This window comes from Podarcis liolepis (assembly GCF_965112155.1).
Source record: "Podarcis liolepis genome assembly, chromosome: 5".
In the NCBI taxonomy this organism is placed as follows: Eukaryota; Metazoa; Chordata; class Lepidosauria; order Squamata; family Lacertidae; genus Podarcis; species Podarcis liolepis.
The window spans coordinates 31,950,391-31,973,382 of NC_139556.1; the positions used below are offsets into that span (position 1 = coordinate 31,950,391).

The following is a 22,992-nucleotide window of genomic DNA, read 5'->3' on the forward strand; positions in this document are numbered from 1 at the left end:
CTACTTTGTCAAGATTGCATGCAGGGAAGCAAGTAGCTTTCAGTGGGGAGAGGAAAGAGGCGCTGGAGAGGAAAGACCTGGGACTCGCTCACACACAAGCAGGTCACGCCACTTCCCTCACGGTGAGCTGAGCTGGCTTCTATTCAAATTTCCACAATGGATTATTTAAATGTGATCCATTGCGTGCAAGTGTTCTGGGATGGAGGTAGGGAGAATATTACAGTGAGAGCACCAGGGAAAGAGAAGAGTTGTTTACTACTTGAGAATTGGTGGGGTGAGCAGTGGGATGAAGGCAGTTTAATTTTAAAAGAAAGGGGTAGGTTTTATATTCTCACATGTTTTTGTAATGGAGTTGAGGGTGCTTGTTCAAAGCCTAGTTGCCTCAAGGGCCTTTACCACATGAAAAAGGATTGAATAGAAGGAGATTATCCTTAAAACTTAGGACAGCAAGCTTTAAAACTAAAGTAATAGTTAGAAAAGGTATGTCCAGAACTGTCAATTTGTTTAGAATATTATGGTTTTGATGTGTGACTACTGTACAGTAAGGGAGAAATAGGAAGCTGGGCTCTCTCTTTTTCTTCTAACAATGAGTGGTAGCCATTTATCAACTTAGAAGTTACCTTACACACCTCCTTCAGTATCTCAAAAAAGTACCTACGGTAACTAGAGGTTTAGGTAAATGCACATTTATTTAAATGTAACCAGTCTCTTCAGTTTAATTTAATGGGTTGATAGCCCTAGTAAAAATTGGATGTACAACCTGTTCTTCCTGTGCTCCCAGAGTGAATTTTCCCTGATGTTTCCCTCTCCCCTCACAGAATATTTCCGAGAAGCCACAATATTCACTTGGGAATAAAGAGTGCTGTAATGATGCAGGAATAGTTGCAAGTGAGGGAAATGGGGGCGGGGAGACATAGAATGAATGTTAATGTGTTGTCACATGTTTTGTGGATGTGACTATAAGAAGAAATACTGAAACCGCAGGAGGGAAAGAAACCTATAGAATATTTGTTTAAGGAGGCAAGGAGGACAATAAGCAGCACAACTGCTTGGATGGTTGAACAGTGAACAAATTTCAGAAATTAGGGCCACTGTCCACACGCAACAGTTCCAAAACAATGTAAGGAAAGCAGGGATAGTGTCACAGGACTTCCCATGTTTAACTTCCTGGGATGAAGGAAGAGGTTTCCCAAAAGCATCCTTTAACCCCATTAAAAAAATATCAACCATAATAAAGCTGCTCATTATGGAAATAATTTTAACTCCTTTAACCCCTTCCATGAACCATAATATTCTTAAGCTTCCCTGGGATACTTTTCCTACTGTAATAGACGTCAATAGGACATTCCCCAGAAAACCAGTTTGATATTAAAAAAAACAAACCCTGGAAGTAAAGAAAAGAGACCTTTTCACCCATGTGAATATAAGTTATGGTCCAGGAGGCAGATCTACATATTTTAAATAACTGGCCACTCATTCTTGTGAGAGAATGGAGTAGTGAATGAAGCCATAGGTTGTGATCAAAATAATGAAATGCTGTTCCCTGTTTGTACCTATTTGTGTTTCCAAAGCCAGCCAAGTCAGCACATTAGCCAGCCAACATCGTGTTCCTCATTTCATCCTGAACAGTGAAGAACTGGTGAGTGATGATACCTTCTACATTCTATCTGCAAGCTTGGTGGTACTAGCTGTACCTCTCCTAAGGCAGTTGCTAATGGTCAGGTGTTTCATGCGCACAACACTATGAAGTTTCATAGAGGCTATGATGTCTGAACTGTAAGGCCAGGTTATCTATTTGTGGATCAAAGAAAGTGCTTTCTTGTAGTTCCTCTCAGCATAGGAAGGATTCCCAAAATCTACCTACTCCCCAGCATTTTAAAATAAATCATTATAGTAGTTCTGCATATTGTATAAGGAATTTACTTAATTGTTTATGTAGGTCAAAATCTACATTTCCGTGACCTAAAAGCAAACAACATATGATGTGCCCTAAAAATAAATATTTTGAATCCTTTTTCTGGCATTCATTTCTGAACGAGTGAATGTGCCTAGACCTCTGAATTTCCATTTTCCAGGGTACCAGTTCACTCATAGAGGTGTATGCATTCATGCGTTCAGGTATGTGCAGGTAGACCCCATGCAAATGTTACCTTTAAAAGAGTGAAGGCCAGCCAAGAGGTTTACCCTCAAACATGCATTCCGTGTTCATTTGTGCACAAATGACTGTCAATAAGAACCTCGAAATGCAGTGAGCGCATGTTCCAGCATACTTTAGAATATATGTTTATCTTCACCCAAATATGAAAATGTGTCATACGATATGCTCTAGACCAGGGGTCAGCAAACTTTTTCAGCAGGGGGCCAGTCCACTGTCCCTCAGACCTTGTGGGGGGCCGGACTATTTTTTTTTTTGGAGGGAAATGAACGAATTCCTATGCCCCCACAAATAACCCAGAGATGCATTTTAAATAAAAGCACACATTCCGCTCATGTAAAAACACCAGGCAGGCCCCACAAATAACCCAGAGATGCATGTTAAATAAAAGGACACATTCTACTCATGTAAAAACATGCTGATTCCCGGACCGTCCGCGGGCTGGATTTAGAAGGCGATTGGGCCGGATCCGGCCCCCGGGCCTTAGTTTGCCTACCCATGCTCTAGACTCTTAAATGTACATTCACAGACTATATACAAACTTATATTATCCCCAGCCCCTAAATAACTACCCAATTGAGAATTCCTGATAGGCAGGGGAAGGAAGTTCCTTAACCAGGGTGTGGCAAGCAAGAGTGACTTTCTAAATAACTTTTACATTTGCGTGTGACACATGGAGAGTGCTATCAAGTGGCCAACCTCAGCTGACCACAGAAATTGTGTGGGACATATGAATAGTAGATATTTATAGGCAACAGACTTGATACAATTTTTAACAACTATTACCCGCTTAGAAATTTTACATGTTAAAATGTGTTGACCCGCTGTCACAACCATAATTTCATAAGAGCCTTCCTTACAATTCTTACTGCCATGGTTTTCCACTTAGTAATGACTTAATATTTGACCCCAAAGCTCATATGCATCTTGGTGTGTTCGTGTAGAAGTGTAAATGGAGTGTCCACAATGCTGTGCACAGCAGAAGATACTCTTTCTTTGCTGCCCTGGGCAGGGCTGGGCCTACTGTTAGGTGGAGTGAAGCAGCTGATTTTGGACATCATGAAAGGGCAGCAAATTGATAGTTACTTACTTAATTTTGGTATTTTTTACTGTCACGGGGGAGGAACATGCACTTGTGGGATTTTCCCACCTCAGGTGCCAAATTAATTTGACGGGCTCTGAGTATTATGTATCTTGACTTGAAGCAGATGGGAAGGGCAGGGGAGATCTCTAGTGAAATTCCAAACAAAATATTTTAATGTGCCAGTAATTAGGATATTTGTGATTATACTAGTCATGTCAAATGACTGATATTTAAAACCTAAGAAGGTTAGGAAATAACCTAACACAGTTATATTATTAGACTTTACAATGTTTCTCAGAAGTGAAATTCACTGATTTATTGTGGTCATTTTGGATGGTAATGAAGGAGGTGAGGACAGGTGACCCCACCTAGGCCCGAAGTCACCCCCCCCCCAATAATCACCTCAGGCCTCAAAACTGTCCAAAATTCCTTTTGTCTTCTAAAAATCCACAGCTTACAGCTTTTCTGTGGATTCTCACAAGATGCTGCTGCATAAGCAAAACCGTTACTTTTATCAGTACAAGAAGGCTTCAAAAAGCTAATGAATAGGCTCTGTTCAGGGCAGGCCTGAGAACTGACTTTTATCTCATTCAGTTGCAACATCTTGGACATGCTGAACCACAAGGCTCCCCCCCCCCCGGCTTCTCACCCCCTTTCCTGGGAAGAGTCCAAAAGAGTCCCAAGACAGCAGCTTTCTGTTCATGCTCAGGGGAACTCGAGGCAGGACTTCAGAGGAGGAGGAGAAAGGGGAGGGAACTAGAAGGGGAATATATGCTCTGTGCAAATGACTGTGAACTCGTGCTTGTTTGTGAACTATCACACTTGCTCCTTCTACCAGTTCATGGATGGTAGAAATAAAGCTTTTTCTCCGAAACTATTCCTTGAGTGTATGTTAACTCCCATCTCCCTTTCCCGGGCACAATATTTTTCCCACCCGAGGGCAAAGTCTCATAAGGCTACAGTAAGATGGATGCAGCCTTACTATGCTACCCCTCCAGTTTTCTTCACTAAACAACCATGTAGTTCTAAGGTCTGTCCCTTGGCTTCCACCATAGGCTTGGTCAAGGAGTGAACCCCTTTTGTATTCTTGCACCAGCTTACTAGTACCAGAACCTCAAAGCCTTAAAAATCCTGAATCTTTACCAGCTGCTCTCTGTCCCCTGCAAGTTGGTAGCTGTCTGAATTTCCCCCTCTTTAGTGCACTGTGCACAAGGATTTGCCACTGGTTGGGACCCAAAAATGCTCTGAGCCCTGTCCAGCCCACCACATTCCTTCTTTAGCATGTAGATCACACCAGCACTCTTTTTCTGGTGAGAAAGAGAGAGAAGCAAAGAAATAGACAGTGCAGAAAGGGGTTCTGTGATGCAGATTGGCGTTAAAGGTGCTAAAAAAAATAATGAAAGACTGCTGCAATAAAGCATAGGCTGGAAATATTTTTGTTTTGTGAAGGTCATTATTTCCTTGTCCTTCTCCATCTAAAATACTATGGGAAACTTCTACATTGTTCTTCACACACAGCGTTTCTTCCGCTCTAGGCCCCTCCTAATAGATTTTCTATAAAGAGCAATCTGAACAAAAGACTTCGGTTACCACCACCTGGTGCCTTTACATTAAAAATCAACAGTTCACCGCCTAATATACAAAGATACAAATGCATGCAATCTGTCACTATAGGTACCCAGCAAACTAAAGCACATCTTATTTTTCATATACAACGAACAATTGAATGAAAATCATAAAATGAATCTGTTGCATCTTCCAGATTAAAATGACAAAACTGACAGCTTCTCATTTATTTATATTTCATATACTCTGTACATATGGCACAATTTGAAGGGTTGGTTCAAATTGTAATCTCAAAATTCATTCTAAGTATGGAGGATTTATTTCTCAGGAGTGCTTGAACTGATAGAAAACAAAGCCTAGTGAATGATAAAAGTAATGATTCAGTTTAAGTTAAAACTGAGCGGCCTACATAAATTTGTTCAGCTACCAATTCTCTTGAAGCCAAACAGTTTCTTCAACCTCTCTCATAACTCATTCATGTTAATAGACAATAAAATCTTAATTAAAAACGTTAGAACTGCAACCTGTGTTTTTTTAAAAAAACTACACACAATATTTTTCTAATAATTGGAACTGGCAGCTACTGTTGTAAGCAGCTGTTAAGTAAGGTTATTGTTTTGCTTTCTCTGTAGGATTTCTAATAGCTTAATTAGAGTTTCTTAGACTTACCCAAATAATTGTTTTTTAAAAGATCATTCGTTCTAAGCTTGTGAGCCAGGTCTGCTCTTCCTTGTTGGAGAAAACAATTATGCATATCACTGGGAAAAGAAGCTTTAATTCATAGCTACAGAGATTTCTCCTCGGTCACACATGTACTAACTAGTCTAAAAAGGTTTATGTTAATGCATAGTCTGTCATATCAGACTATATTTTAAATGCTGTGACCTGTTCCGTTTTGCCCAGTCATAGTGACTCAGCTGATAATTTAGGCATTAGGGAACACATTGGCTCAGGAAACAAATTAAAAAGCTCAGGAAAATATTCTTCCTTAACTTTATAGTATAGGCATTTAAGCAACTTTTCTGTGGGATATATGTTTTTTGTTTAATGGGAAACGGAGGGATTAGCTGGAATTATAGGTGCTTTTCATTAAATGTTACCCACCACACAACAAACGCACACCCCTTTTGGCTATCCGAGGGACACTTTTTGCCATTCCCTTGGTGGCACTAGAAAGAAGGTCTCGCTGGCGTATACAGTGGTGCCCCGCAAGACGAATGCCTCGCAAGACGGAAAACCCGCTAGACGAAAGGGTTTTCCATTTTGGAGGTGCTTCGCAAAACGAATTTCCTATGGGCTTGCTTTGCAAGACGAAAATGTCTTGCGAGTTCCTGCGGGGTCCCCCCCCTTTTTTCCCAAGCCGCTAAGCCGCTTATCAGCTGATCCTAAGCCGCTAAGCCGCTTAACAGCTGATCCGCTAAGCCGCTTATCAGCTGATCTGCTAAGCCGCTTAACAGCTGATCCGCTAAGCCGCTTATCAGCTGATCTGCTAAACCGCTTATCAGCTGATCCGCTAAGCCCGCTAAGCCGCTAATAGCGCTAATCCGCTAAGCCGCTAATGGGCTTGCTTCGCAAGACGAAAAAACCGCAAGACGAAGAGACTTGCGGAACGGATTCTTTTCGTCTTGCGAGACACCACTATAATTAGACAGCCTGCTCACCACTGTATGCATTCAGTTAGCCAACCTGCTTTTGCATACTTGGCATAAAGGCAGCACTTCACTGTGAATCCTGTTTGTCCTTAGCACCATTTTTTTCTTTATAAATGCCTTCTTATGAAAAACGATAACACCATCACACAGCAAATCAGATTTGGCAGTACTTTGATGTTTCTGAGAGTGAACAAAGCTAATGTAGAGTGAGGTACAATGCAATGCTTCTTGAGTAGACATTGCCTTCTCTCTGATGTAACTTTGTGACCTCAACCCATAGTCATATCTGATGGGCTGTGTGGGAACACTGCTGTTACTAAAATGAAGAAGACGGCTGGGCGGCGGGTAGGGAAATGGCACCAAAGCAATAGGTGATTGGAGCTGTGAATATCACTAGTGAGTAGAGCTGCCATATATCCCACTTCACAGATGGCAATCCTCCACTTCCAGAGGCAGCATGCCTGTGAATGCCATCAGCTACTGATGGTATTGATGGTGTGGTGTAGTGGTTAGTGTTAGACTAGGACCTGGGAGACCAAGGTTTAAATCCCAACTTTGTCATGAAACTCACTGGATGACCTGGATCCACTCACTGCCTCTAAGCCTAACCTACCTCTTAAGATTGTTGTGGGGATTAAATAAGGAGGAAGAAAACCATATATGCCACCTTGAGCTTCTTACATAAAAAAGTGGGATATAAATACAGTAAACAAAGAAATCTCAAGGGGGAGAGTCCTACTGCACTCACATTCTGTTTGTGGGCTTTCCACTGGCAAGTGGTTGGCCACTGGGACAATAGGATGCTAGACTAGGTAGCCATTGGCCTGATTCAGCAGGACTCTTGTGTTCATATGACTCCCATGTTTCATCAGCCCCAGCCAAGATGACCAATGGATGGGGATGCTGAGAGCTGTAGTTCACAACATTTGAAAGGCCACAGGTTGTTCACCCCATTACAGTGGTGAGAATGTTGGAATAGGACCAGTATGACCTAGATTTAAATCCTCACTTGGCCATAACATTTGGTGGATGACCTTGAGGCCGCCATATACCTCTCAGCCTAACTTAACCTCACAGGATCATGACAGAGATGGGATTCACTGTCCATACAAACATTGTGAATTGTGCATGCAACCTTGAATGCAGGATTCAAGCATTATCTATCCATGGGATCTACAACAGCAGCTCCCAATCCACTCAGGATCTTCCCTGATGGATTACGTCTTGTGACAATATATTGGCTCCTTCCCAAACAGCAAACAGTGCCACTAGGATGGCAAATTCTTTAATTTGCTATATAAATGTTTTGCAGCATATTTTTTCATAGTATACACCAGCTGTCAACTCACTTTACATGTAAATGAATGAAATTTAAGGCTAGAGCAAAGAAGTGATTCAGTAGCAAAAGAATAGAAGAATTCCAGTCAGATAAGTGAAAAAATTAGAGGGAGGGAATTTAGGCTGATGCAGTCATACAAGTTTTCAATAGACTTGGTGAAACTCTAAACAGCATTTTCCAAAGTTAGTATTATTAACCATATTAACTGGCATGAAGAAATAACTATGCCAGATTTATGGTGAAAGGAGGAGCATGTTAAGTCTTATAGAAACTTCTGCCCCAGCTTAGTATTTTCTTTCAGTGTCAGAATATCAGTTCAGGTTAAAGGCTGAAGTATGACACTGTTTTGAATTGCGCTGTTTAATTGGCTTCTTGGTTTGCTAATATACTAGAAATATACCAATAATATCAGATTTATCTGGCAGCTCCTGACTTCTTCTTTTTTCAATTTTTCTGCCACATTAGTAATTCACAATACTTTAGACTGAATAGTTTTTGAGATTAGGAAAATATACAAGACTGGATTTCACTGAGCCTATTCTCCCAACTCTATAACTTTAACTCTTCCCTTTCCAAAAAGTATTGCCTTTTTATCAAACTATTTTCTTAAATGGGGTGGGATGCAGAATCATGACCAGGAATTCAGTAAAAAGGGGAGGGAGTATTTAGCCTTTCTTCGCAAAGAATGATAATAACCCATACAAACATCTGGTGTTGGGGGAAATGGAACTGTCTGCTTGGAAGCAGAGTTGTTATTCCATTTCCAGTTCAAAGTGGAGCAGCAGTGATTGGGTGGTGTTAAATAATCCATATTCAAAAGCATCCTTAGACTGAATATTTGAAACTGATGCTTGTTTTTTGGAGTTCTCCCTTTGAGTGATGATGTGAGGTTTCACGAAGTGTAGTACATGCTCATGAACAGTAGAGGGAGTGTGGCAAGCAATCAGAGTGAAAAGAAACAATGGTTTAAATTTAAAACCCAGCCACTAATCAAATGACTGCTTGCTGCTTCAGCACATTCGTAATACAAAAGTACGTATCAATTCCTGTCATAAAACATACTATCCAACTGTGCCTGTTTAATACCTATTGATAGGCTGCCTGCTTTTCTTGCGAGATAATTTATGCTGAACTTTGGAACTTCTGAAGATGTGCGTACATGGAGCTGGTTGCATTTTTTTTAAAATCCCCATTAGTGTGATTGTTTCTGATAATGTGTTTCCTGAGCAATGTATTTTAGGATTAATATTTTTTACCTTAAAAAAAAATCTCTGACAGGGCACTACGCCAACTCCTATGGCAATGCTGTTTTTAAAAAACATGCCTTGTTTAAAGTCCTACTATGAATCTGGACTGAGTAAGACAGCAATTTCTGCCTTCCTAAAGGACAGGGCATTTGTGCTGAATACAAAATGGGGTGAGAAGCCAGCGGAAGGATTTGAGGAAAGGGTAACATGTGGGCAGAACCAAGAGATGTGAGTAATTTTGGCATGCACCTTTACCTTGCTGGATTAGGGCAATAGCATTTTAGTATTTTGTTTTATTTGTGTGGTGTTATAGATCAAGTTGCATGTTGCTGTCAGGAACGTGACCTGTTTGTTTTTCTTACACACCCCCACCCCCACACCCCAGTGGAAAGGATAAAACATTTGTGGATACGTATATTAACCAATTCATCCTTTCAACTCTTGTTTAGATGATGAAGAAAATAGAAGTGATTTCATGTATCATTAATGGAAATACTGCATCCAATTCTAGGAATGGTGCCAGTGCATGAGGCAGATAGCATATAATTAATAACTTGAAAACCCAGAAAGTATGACAACTTGAGAACAGCCCAAGTGTGATGTTGTCTTATTTCTTTTATGATGATGACTCTTAAGGGAGTACCAAGTTCCAGTGGGTTTAGTATGTTACCATAAAAGCAACTCATTGTCTCTTGAGACAGACAAATGCCAACAATAACAACAGTTTGGCTGTTTTCATGCTGCTAGGTGTGTACCATCAGTCTATTTTAATAGAGTATCACTTTCTTATGTTTAAGTAGGTGCACTTGCCATCATATTTTGGGACACCTTTTGCAGGCTGCACACTTGCACTTGCCTCTGTAACTGGAGTCATTTAGGGCCTCACTTTCCCAGGGCAGGGAGCAGGTCTTACAGGACTCATAGCCAATATGGTTTATTAACTACTGCGGCTATTCTAATTGCTGCTGTACGGTTTTAAAGAGGTGAATGTGGTTTTAATTGGATTGTTATTGTTAATAGTATGCTTTCTGAAATTTTGTACAGTGCCTTGAAAATGAAAGAAAAATGTATTTAAAGATCAGCTTCATATATCATAACAAGTTTGAGTTCACTGCTATACATTCTTCCCTCCAGACATTTAGACACAGATGTTGTCTCTCACTTAAAAACAATAGCCAAAGAAGTTAGTGGTGTGGACTTCAGAAAAAGGGATTCTGGATTGAGTCCCTAGGAACTTACGTGTGGAGACTGTGTCTTCCTCTAATGTTTGACATTTTGAGGGAGATGTACACCTCTCCTCACTAGGACATGTCTGGCAAGGAAATGATATATGGATTCTTAATCCTAAAAAATGGTGGGGACATAACCTTCACATATGCTGTCGCTTGTCTTCCTCTCTTGACATTCTCCTGATCCTGCCAAGATTGCTGGTTTGGTAGGGTGGAGGAATGCAATACTACATGCATCAAATGGTGTTGCCACATCATATTTGGTCTGCAATATATTCTCAGTTAGTATCAACACAGTTATTTCTATTGCAGATTCAGATACAAATCATTTCTATTAAATGATGATGACAGATAATGTAAAAAATTATTACTAATGAGATGGCCACCAAATAATGGGCATGTTTGCAATTTGCAGCCCTTTGCCATTTAGAGTTTGGAATATTCAAACATGCAAAGAGAGGAAGGGGCAGAGGAGTGGCTGCCTTTGTCATAATGACCCTTAACTATATTTTGAGAGGGTCTGTTCATATACATTTAAACAGTATCAAATACAAACATAGCGATACTTTATCTGTATATTTGATCGCTCCACACACACCCTTACTGTGCAAGCATGTAAAAATGTGAATTTTCTAAGACTGTTACAGATTCTTAGGAAACCAGACACAGGTAAGAGCTGAACCCCTGGAAGGTGTGGGCAGGATGTTACCGTATGGTACAATACAGCTAGTGGTACAATACAGCTAGCAGAACCCCTGGAAGGTGTGGGCAGGATGTTACCGTACGGCACAACACAGCTAGCAGAACAGCTAGCAGATTTTACAGCATGCATCTGGTTTATTTCTGTTAACAATAGTTTTTGTTAATTAATGTGTGTGTGTGTGTGCGCGCGTGCGTGCGTGCGTGCGTGCATAATATAAATATTAGAGTATCCAACCTAATTTCATTTGGTTACATTTCAGCCTGGATTTTTTCCAATGGAGCCTAACACCTCAGTCCTAAAACCTTTATTTTAAAGCAGGTTCTATTCATGTCAGTAGTGTGCTTAGGATCTCAGCCCTATTTTCTCTTACTGTGCTTTTCAAATGTTGAATAGTCAGCCTTTTTACTGATGCCATTTTTTTAAGGGCCACAGTAATCATTATAGTGGAGGATTGCCATTGACTTAAATGTGACTGGGATCAATCGCTACATGACAGTAACTTTACAACTGCATAACCATAACTCTGTCTTCAAGTGTTTTCTGTTGGAAGTATTTAAATTATGTTTACAAATGGCTTGGTGACACCCTGATATACATTATTGGTTTCAAAAGTTGGAATGTATTTATTGCTATCTTTGTGGAGTGCTAATGTGGCATAATCCATATCGAGATTCCATGCAGGATTTAAAACCTCCGGAAGAGTTTGTGTAGAGTTGTGAAACTCCTCAAGAGTCTCTCCAGTACTGCAAAGCTATGTAAGAGTCTGTATGTCTTTGTGGAAGGGAGGGGTCTGCAATGATGTAAATAAACATCCAATTTCTTCACTATTCCAGTATCTAAGATATTCTTGGAGACTAGAATAGTTGCGGAATGCTATACTTTTATTTTTACAGTTGCATCTAATACCAGGAAATTAAAATATATTTAACCAGCCAGGAACTTCTCCAATCAATGTTCTGAATGCCATAATCCGCTCTCCATTCAGATTGCTCCTTAAAGTCCATCCTTCCTCTGAAGCCATTGGTTTAATCCAATTGAAACAAACTAGATGCTACAAGGAACGTATGGCATTTGTGTGTCTGACCTATCTCCCCCAGTAATATACACTGAAAGTCACATATTGACACTGTACCATAACACTCTAAGTTCCCCGTCCCAGTTTTACTTCATTGACCTCCCCATGCAAAGGGTAGGGAAACTCGTGAGTATGATTATGTCATCGCATGTGCTCTCAGAGATGAGAGTTCACAGCCACCATGTGGCCTCCTGCAATGTCTAACTTGAACTCTAGTTCTTCCCAGTTGAAGCAAAACCAAGCTATACTTTTTCTATCCATTGAAATTTGCACCCATCTGAAATTTGCAATGCAGTTCGCCAACCAAGATTGTTGGGTTTTTTAATGCATCTATTGGGGGAAGCGAGCATAAAAATTAGTATATTAGTGAAAACAACATACAAAATTGTGTACATTAGTAAAAACTGCATACAAAAATGTGTTTATTGGTTAGTCCTGATATTTTTCATATTTATTTCAGCTTAACTGTGACTTAATTAGCATGAATGCAACCTGATTTATTATATATAAGAACAGCAACTAAATATTTAAAAGATCACAGCCTTAATAGTGATAAAATGTGCTGTGTTCGCTTCGTAAATCTTAGGTTAAGCCCCTGGGACATAATCCCATAAACAGTTCCTGTTTATTTCAGTCAGACATGTCTTCAGGCTTTATGTACTAGCAACAGATGTTTAGGATGGAGTTATTAATTAAAACATAAGTGGCACCTTACAAACCATGACCTCATGCAACCGTTGCAGGCAAAATGGTATTGTAGGTTTATATGCCACTGCCGGTATTTAGGATTGCATTTTCAGGATGCAAGATGATAACCCACTGCAAGCTGATTTGAATGGATCAGCCAGGCACAATTAAATGCCCTTGATATCAATGGGAAAATTAAGCACTTACTTAATTATGTCTCACTGAATCCAATGGTACTTTAAAGGGTTTAACTTTAGCAGGATCATGCCCCCAATGTTTAAACTGTTTGATTTTTTAATGTATATACTCTTAGCCTTGAATCTAACTAGTTAAAATCTTAAGCCTTTATTAGTGGTATGTAATCTTCGGCATCTCAGATATCCTGAGCAATAAGAATAAGGAAGAGCTTAGATCCCACTATTTTCTAATTTTAAAATGAATGTGCCTGCTTTGACAACAGTTTACGTAAAACAATACAAAATCCATTTTGAATGAGTCATGCCAAGAGCGTGAGCATCCATCAAAGACATTCTGGGAGAAGATAAAATGATGACCCCCTCCCTTGCATACACACACATACCCCGTAGGTGCTGTTACAGCAATGGAATCCCTTTGCTCAATATTATCCTGTCCAATGAGGTGGAATGTTTCACAGGCACATGGTTTATGAGTCTCAAAATAACTTGGGACCTGCAAACGGACAAATGCTATTGCTTCAGTGGTGACAGGTTGTTCAGCTTCTTACAGCCATCTCCCCCCAAAACCAAGGTTAACGCCTTTCCCCCCCGCTCCACCCGATGGACTCCAAGACGTTTTGGTTCCAAAGGACTTGAAGGAATTGCTTCAGTCATTTTAATCTCTTACTTCGGAATCTTTATCACCGTGATTGTGTTGCCAGAGTTGGATTTCAACAACTGGATAAATCAGAAAAGGTAATGTCTTTAACTTTCAAGAGTGAGTGTGTGTTTCGATGAGATTGCGCAGGTGCACGGAGGGTCCAGGAGGGAGAGAATCCATGTTATAGCTGAATGATAATTGTTGCTGATAAATCATATTAGGTGAGCAAGAAACTTTAAAAATTCTCTTTCTTAAATGGCGCAGAGGCACACAAGATTGAATGGAAATGAAATAATCTACAGAATCTACAGAGTGTGAAGGGTGGGAGGGAGTCCAAATTCCTTCTGTGCCTGTTTAAGTGTTCTAAGTAGAGTCAACAGAAGGCAAAAAAATGTATAAATTGCATGGATGAGAAATGTCCCTTTTGAATCCCCCTCTTAACCGTACTTTAAGCAATTGCTTTGTAATCACTAGCACTAAATCCACACCAATAATCAGCATTACCTCCTTAAAGAAAACACATACATAGTGTCTAGTTTAATATTGCCCTATATTTAAAGTCTTTTTAAAAAAAAATTGGGGGGGGGGAGAGAGTATGTGTCATGTAAAATGATACTGCAAGCTATATTTAGGGTTTGGAGATCTGCTCTGTGGATTAATGTACACAACAGCTGCAGAAACAGTCTTGCTCGAAGGGCATTGCTCTCCCAACCCCCAACTCCCATCTCTCTCTCTCTCTCTGAAAAAAAATGTTTTTGATGGTCAGTGGCAAATGTTTGGCCTGATATGTTGCAACATTAAGCAGTAATTGAAAGAGTAGCATGAAATATAATAAAAGAATGAACAACATAAAAGAGAATTTAGTAAACTCTTCGCTTATCTGTTCGGAACAGTTGTTACATATCAATTTACACAAGCAGAAATGTTATTATTTTAAATAAGCTTGAAAAAGAAGTTCCTGGATTTGTAAAGCAAAGCCCCATGCAGCAATACAGTGTATACATTTTAAACTCTTCAACTGTAAACACCACTCTAAAGCTATCTATGGTGGCAGAGGGTATGTTTGCCACCCTTTCAGAATGAAGATGTTTAAAATGTCATCCTTAAGGCCGTGAAAATGCATTTCTCAAGAAACCACCCGAGATTCTACTAACAAAGTATGATTACTCCAGAGTAAATTGCTACAGGATTCTAGCTCAGTCTTTTTAGGACTAAAACTTGTATAATTAATATGCCTTGAAATGTGGTACACAACTTAATTAATTTTAAATATTATACTTTAAAGTAGTTGTCCCATAGAAGTCAATGAAATTTGGTCAGCTTAAACAGTAGCACTTCAGCTTAACCATGTTTGAGGATGATTAATGTAAACACTTATTCAGAATTTTCAGGTTTGTAATTATATATATATATATATATGATCAACATTTTGAGGTATTAAGTAAAATATTTTATATATCTTATATCTATTTTATATCTATCCTCTATGAGGCTCCAAAGTTTAATTAATACATTAAGATGCAGTTAATGACATTAAAAATAGCTATCAAACAATATTAGCAATTCAGGATTGCATTAATGTGTGAGTTCATAAAAAGATCAGTATACAGAAGTCCATTTTGTATCAGATCAATCCAGCTTAGAACATTACAATCCTGAAATCAGTTGTTCACTAGTAGTTCACAATTGTATCAATGAATTTATTTTATTTCTGATCATTGGGCTACAAACCAGAATCCAGTTATTTGGAAGTAGGCTCCAATGAAACCAATGGAATTTTTTTGCAAATAAAGTAGCTTCAATATAGCAGTTGTTTAGTCGTCTTAGTCGTATTCGACTCTCCATGACCCCATGAACCAGAGCATGCCTTGGAAACACTCACTTTCTTCTCAAAGCTTCTCCTTTTTTATGTCCATGGAGATTTCTTATTGGAGTGGTTTGCCAGTTCGTTCTCCAGGTGGATCACATTTAGTCTAAACTCTTGGCTATGAACTGTCCATCTTGGGTGGCCCTGCACAGCATAGCTCATAGATTCTTGGAGTTATTCAAGCCCCTTCGCCATGATAAGGCAGTGATCCATGAAGTGATCCATGTAAAAACACCACCACCGCCTAATTACTGTAGAAATTATACTGTTGCACACGCCACCCCAGTCTCTGATATTCCAGGGCTTCCAGGTTCTTACCCAGGGTTTGTGTTTCCTTTTGGAATGAGGCACAGTGGAGACTGAGGTGTCTTTATGATATATGGTTTATTTACACAGGTATACAAGCTGAGCCTCCTCTCTACTAAAGAGCTGGTGGGCTGAATTTTGCCATCAGTTCTTGTCCACCAAGCTGCCCACAGATCTGTGTGGTACATGGCTGTAATAGAAGAGAATGGAGGGGGAGGTAGTAAAATAGAGGTTGTTTGGTTTTTAGCAACTGAAAACTGTTCTTCACTGTATGCACAAGACCGAACTACATACTTCAACTTCTAAGAAGCATAACTGCAGTGGAATTCAGGGTGGCCTATATTTGGGGGCAGTAGAATCCTGACTTTCCATTTCTTTTTACAGAAGGCAATATATAATATGAGTTGGTTCATTAGAGTTTAACCCCACAACCTTTTTTTTAGGACAAGGCTTAGCTTTGGAATAACGAGATTCATGAGGATATGTTAAGTGGCATAATAATGCATTTGCTTATGCTTTCAAGGTCACATTTACACCATACATTTAATGCATTCTTATTCCACTTGAACAGTCATGGCTGTTAGGGGTGCTGAGAGTTGTTAGAAGACCCCTCATGGAGCTACAATTCCAGCAGCACCCTTAACAAACTACGGTCCCAAGGATTCTTTGTGGGGAAACTGCATATAAGAGTGCTTTAAATGTGTGGTGTGGATGTGACCTTTATTAGATCAATCTTCTACTCACTCTAAGCAGGTTTCTTTTTTTTTGGGGGGGGGGACACTGCTTTTAACCTAAAAAGATTTATACCGTATTTTTCGCTGTATTGGATGCAGTTTTTCCTCTCCAAAAATTGAGGGGAAATGTGTGTGCGTCCTATAGAGCGAATGCAGGCTTGTGCCATAGCTGCGCGCAACCCCTCCGGCAAGGAGAGGCTGCACGGGGCTAAAGGGGAAGCCAAAACAGCGAGCGGGATCCATCCCGCTCGCTGCCTTGCCTTCTTCCATAGCTGCACCCAACCCCTCTGGCAGGGAGAGGTTGTGTGCAGCCTGTACGCTGCTCTTTGGGGCTGGGGGGGGGGAAATATTTTTTCCTTGATTTCCCCCCCTAAAAACTGGGTGCGCCCTATGGTCCCGTGCGCCCTATGGTGCGAAAAATATGGTAGGTTTACTGGGCATAACTACCTATTCTAGTGATTAACCAAACAACCCAATTTTATACCTGCCATCTACATTTCATAAAATTTTAAATGGGAACTGTATCTGGTCCCATAATCTATTTTGAAAAATCAGTCAACATGAGCTTTCTATGTTAAGCATGAGCAGCAACTGTTTGTATGCTCATGCCTGCTGGAGAATGCCACTGCACATGTGCAGAGTGCCCTTCCATGCTGCTGAGTTGAAATGACCAACTAGTGCACGTTTTACGGCTGACCTCCCAGGGCCCAATCCCTGGCTATTCCTCTGTCTTCATTGTATAACTGTTCTGTGCTGTTAAGGAGAGATCACACATCCTTTTTAATAATTCAGTATCTATATAAATGTTGTCTTATAGGCTATATATGTGAAATAGCCATCACAGGTAAAAAACTACAAACAGATATTTCATGGAACCTCATCTAAATCACAATACTTTTCAGCAGGGGCACAAACCGGGTTGTTCATTCATTTGGGAGTTGTAATGTGATGAACCAGTGAGTGACGATCAGGCATATTTGACTAATCTCTTAAGTGCACCTGATGCAGTAGTCTTTCCTCACTGTACTTAAAAAAATGCAGTTTGACTAGCAAGGCAATTATGCCCTATTCTTTTTTCTTTTCTTTTTTGCTGACATAGTGTTTTGTTCTACTATTGAGCAGGTTTTGCAGGTTTTTGTAGCCCTACAAAAACCTATAAAACCTATTAACTAAAGCAGGATGAGTGAGGTGTACAATGATGGTTCTAATGTATGATCACTGCTTTCAATATTCTGGAGGCCCGGAGGGGAGAGGAAACCCAACTGTTAGCCTAAGAGAGGGATAGATCTGTCAGCAAGCTTAATATAATTATTTTATTTCTCTCACTTAAAAAAGTAAATGGCAATCCATTTGACTTAATAGAAATAATAATTGTGAAGGTATATAGATCAGAACAGTGAAAAAACAGGATTAAAAGGTATATAAAACAAATTTATTTGGCAGGGCCTCTTGAAAACCCAGTCCTAGTATACTAAAGAAACTAAGATTAGAGTTGGAACTACCAGCAGTTACCTTTGAGAAGTTATGGAGGGCAAAAGAGATCACAAAGAATTGATGACAAATAAATATAGTACTTTCCCCATTAAGAAGGGGGAAAGAACCTAGGAAACCACAGAGAAATTAACTTAGGCTGCTGTTCTTTACCCACATCCCTGGAAGTAAGTCCTGCTGCATACAATGGGACATTCTTCTTAGTCATGTATAGGGTTTGCACTGTTAGAGTGAAGCTGGAAGTCAATGCAGATTAAAAACATACCATAACAAGATCAATGCTGTGTTCTTTAACATGCGATTTTTTTAGTTGATACCTCTTAGAATGCAGTTGACATTTCTTGCCATATGATATTGTCCTAGATATGCTAAGGGAGGATTTAAGTAGAAGTTTTTTCAGGGGTCATCAGATGTGCTCACTGGGCGCCTTGTGGTCAACTCATGACAATTCTTTCTCCATCTCTGCACTGCAGATTAGGGTGAACAACACAGCCATCACGAATAGCACAGTTTGCACCATCACAGAAACAATGTTCACATACAGTTCCCCTGTGCCGCACTGCCTTATTTTTGGTAACTATTTTGAACATACTGCATGCAATTCAGTGAAATTTAAGAGTATATAAATCCCATGGATTGAAATGGGAGAGTTAAGCATTGTCCTGACTGACTGTAGGAACACAGCTGGTTGAAGAGCTGCTTTGGAAGAGTAGCTTTCAATTATTTGTTTACTAGTATGGGATGAGATTAGCATAGACTCTGAACTGGGTGCTATTTTCAGCAAAAAGAAAAAAGGAAAAAAAAGAACAGTAAATGCTTTGGAAGGAAGGATTAAAACAAAAACAACTCGCAAGTATAAGCATTATATCAGGTGAAGATTGAAAAACTAATGTATGCATGTATTTTAAAAGGGTGAATGTAGTACTTTTCAGTAAAAGAACCCAGGGATTGTAACTGATCACAAATTATAAATATATGCCAGCAGTGTTTTGGTCTCTGCAGGGAGAGACTATTTTTGGAATGCACAAACATCATAAGTAGGATGTGACACCCTCTATTCAGCACAGATCACTCTTATGCTTGAATATTGTATCACCCATTCCACAGCTCAGCTGAGCCACAGTATTTGTACTGAAGCTTATCAAAACAAATTCTTCTACAGTGGCATTGGTTCGGTTGTTCCACGGCTTCATCATACTGGCAAGTTTTTCCTCGTGTTTAGCCAAAATCAGGTCTGCAGAACTGTAACACACACATACTCCAAGATGATCAGAGCCCACCAGTGACTTCATAAACTCCCAGCTGTCACTGTCTATCTGAAACTGCAAAAGCAGGTGGGTGGGAGGTCATGTACCTAGCAGGCTAGGATACATAGCTGGGAGTGTTTTTGGCTTTGTGTTGCGCACATGTTAGGCACACATGAGCTAAATAAAATAAAATAATAATAATACAATAAACTTACAGAAAACAACAGCATGTATAAAAACAGTTAGAATTGTATACATAGAAACAACCTAAAATCTAATACATATACTGACTAGGATAAAAATCTCCAGTTAGGTGGCTTGTGGAAAGAGGATTTGCTTTCTGTTCATTTAAACCACAGCATTGTTGTGGTTTTGTCATTTGGGTTTGAGGGTAAAGATCAATTACTGTGTGATGATGCCTGGGTGGCAAGCTAGTTACTTTCTTCCTTGCCTTCTGGTTACACAAGTGATGGAGAAGTAGCATTTTCAAATTCTGCATCTGATTATTATTATTATTATTATTATTATTATTATTATTATTATTTTTAAAGTAATTCTGCCAATTTCATGTTTGGCAGAGCAGCTGTGCCTTTGTAAAAAGCAGAAATCAACTGGTGGAGCTTTTCTCAAATATGAAAATTCAGAAAAGGGAACTGCTTCATTTGCTGGCTATGCTTCTCTTTCAAAAGCACAGAAGCCCTACCAGAATAAAGATATAGATATAGATATAGATATAGATATAGATATAGATATAGATATATGATAACTCTAAATATGAAAGTTCTAACTTGGCTGCTGTCTGCAACTCAGAACATTAGAACAGGGTTGGGGGACCTTGAAGGGCCAAATGTGGCTCCCAGCCTGTTTATGTGGTCCTTGAGATTCTCCCTAGATCACACCCTGTGCTGGTTCTGTTTTGCCCACTGCTAGCTAGGAGGAAGAGTTTCCTATCCTCTTCTTCCTGCTTCAGCCACCTGCATTTCTGGGATGGGGCGAAGTGGGGCAGAGGAGACAGGAAACTTTTATTCCTCGTTTCCTTAAGTTAACTTATCATAGGATCCATCCAAACATTCTGGTAATTTGTCTTTTAAAATATTTTCTTTTTGCATTTAAGTGATTTCAGTCAAGAGGACTTGGTACATCCCAATCTCCATGCAGTATGTGGGTATCACTAGTTTTGAGTTTGCTGTCCTCTGAAGTCAGGTTGCTTTCTACAGGCTGTACAGTGGGCATGACTTGATTTTGTCCAGGGTTTGCGAAGCATAGGACAGGGTCATTTAAAAACAAGAACTGCCTGTAACACTTGCCACACAAGCCGATGCACATCTACTCAAAAGTAAGTTTTGCTCAATTTAATGGGACTTACTCCTAGGTGAGTGCATAGCAAATATGTACACAGTGGGACTTACTTCTGAGGATATATGCTTAAGATTGCACCATTGATCTTTTCAAGACAGACTGTTGGCAAAACTGATACCTTTTCTCGTTTGATTATTGCATATGTTGCAGGCAAAATTAACAAAAAGTGAGGTGGGCAAAATATGTTTCAGAGTGCTGTAGTTTGACTGCTGGCTAGATTCTTACTAAATACAGGGCAAAAGAATTTATCTTCACCAGAATAGCAAGCAAAGTTTTGATAGAATGTTATGGCCTAGATGATCCACAATAAAATGTTAAGATTTAGGCTTAGGGCTAACTCAGAAATTACATGTGCATGAGACGTTTCCCCCCTTAGATTGCTGTATCTATGGAGTAAATATGTTGCATGAAAGCAGTCTCTCTCTGAATCTGCTTAGCAGTGAAAGTAGTAGCTTCTTTAGCTGTTGTTAAAGCATCATCCTTCCTTTTCCCATCTGGATCTACTCTTGTTTGTCTGCATAGCCCTCTTTTACACTAATTATTGAGCAAGGCTAGGCAGGGTTACTGTAGCGATGGATGTTCTTGAAGGGATTAGAAGTACTGATTACATTTATCTGTCTAGTCATACTTACATTTTACTAATCCATGTAATATATTCACTAGAACTGCAAGCTTTGAGCAGTAGCATTTGTAAGTTAATCAACTGAAGTTTTAATTGATTGATCAGTAGGGGCCAATTTTAATAAGTGAGAGCAAATTTTACTTGGTGGAGCCACAATGTACATTTGTTTATTTTTAAGGATTAATTTGGTTATAGTATGTTACTGTAACAGGAATTTTTAAAAAATATGTCCAGGACGGCCCTTGCTTCTAAATATCCATAGCAGCTTTTGTTTGTCGCACTGTAGATTTTGCTTCTTACATTTTCTCAAAAAGGCTCCTATATTGGGGTTTTTATAATATGCAGATTCATGTACATTGAATTAGCCAATTCACAGGCTGAAATGAAGATGCTTAATCAACTCAACATTATTTAATTGGTCAAGAGTCTTAATAGTTATTCATGAAAGAGCCTGTGGGGAAGGGGGTGTTGTTGTTTTGCTGGGAACCACAGGTGGCCAAAAATGCAGTTTTGCTCATGTCCTGTTTGCAGGTGTCCCTTAGGAATCTGGCTGGCCCCTGTGAGGCCAGGATGTTGGACTAGGTGGGCCATTGGCCTGATTTAGCAGGCTCTTATGTTCTTATGTACCCCAGAAGAAGACCAGATAAATTTATTTCATGTGCAATTCATCTAAAGGGTAACCACACTTAAAGTCCTATTGATTTTACTGGGGGACTTAACCACATGGTTACCTTTTGCCCACTGAAATTGACTGGAAGTTAAAATGCTTTGGCTGCATCAAGATTTTTGTTCTTTGCTTTTTAGGTAATACTTAATACTTAGTTGTTGTGTAGGTCAGTTTAGTCACTAGCAGTCACAGCTTTCTTATATCCCAGTTCCAAAATGTTTCTTCCTTTCATCCAAATTGTCAGCCGCCACAACACCCCAAGGTGGAGATATTACACACTTAGATTACAGAACTTTGCTAAAATGTGAGCATAGCTAGTGGGTTGCTTTCTGGACAGGAGTCAGGATCTGATGCTGCTGAATGTGGTTGTTAGGTGTGTGACCCTGGATTAGGAAATGCTAGAGTTGTTCCGGCAGACTTGCAAATGCTGCCTGGAGATAGGCAATACAGTGGTACCTCTGGTTACATACTTAATTCGTTCCGGAGCTGACCTATGGAATTTATTTCTGATGATCCATGTGTCAAATGTAGGACTTTGGTAAGTGCAGCATGCAGCATGCAGCACATGTGTTTTTGCTGCATTAAGCCCCTCCCCCCTTTTAATGGTATATTTAACATAGCAGTGATTCTTCTATTCCTAAGACCCCAGCTGGCTGCTTTTGACTGAACTGCTCAGTTGGCTCAAGAGTTCCTCTTTAAATCAGCTGCACAGTAAAGCTGGTCAAAATTTCTCACGCAGCTCCGGGTCTTCTGCAGACCAGCTGCTGCTTCACAGGGACAAGACTGGCCATTTTGACACCCTTCAGCCAGTTCAGAGGCATTGCTTCTGAATTAGATGGATTGCTTTCACAAACCCATCTCTGACCTTTATTCAAAAATTCAAAGGGCCAAATGTATACATGATGTTAAATGTATCTTTGCATTTAGCATGTGGTTTTTTAAAAAGTGCAGTCAGAATAAACTAAGGGAGTGTGGCTGCCAATTAATAGGTTCAGGGAAGGTCTGGAAAAGGAAGTCAACAATTTCCTCCCCAGCTGTGGCCCTGAGAAAATTAGTTCTTCCAGTGACATTATTTGTTTTGCAGGAAATCCCTTTTGGCACCAGTGGAGGAATTTCCTCCCAATA

General features: G+C 39.7%; 1 protein-coding gene across 13 annotated transcripts in view; it reads left to right on the forward strand.

Annotated features, from left to right (window-relative positions):
- Window positions 1-22,992, forward strand: part of MYPN (myopalladin) — a 66,502-nt gene continuing 43,510 nt past the window's right edge. For 2 of the 13 annotated variants that reach the window (XM_083502363.1, XM_083502356.1), the window contains exons 1-2: window positions 16-122; window positions 1,576-1,639. Coding sequence is in view for 6 of the 13 variants with exons in the window: in XM_083502355.1 (XP_083358481.1) it covers window positions 13,404-13,669 (266 nt within the window). In the remaining 7 variants the exon portion in view is untranslated. Of the gene's footprint in view, window positions 123-1,571; window positions 1,640-13,314; window positions 13,670-20,436; window positions 20,592-22,353; window positions 22,406-22,992 lie in introns of those variants that run through there. The other 11 variants (XM_083502355.1, XM_083502359.1, XM_083502366.1 and 8 more) reach the window with 10 other exon arrangements.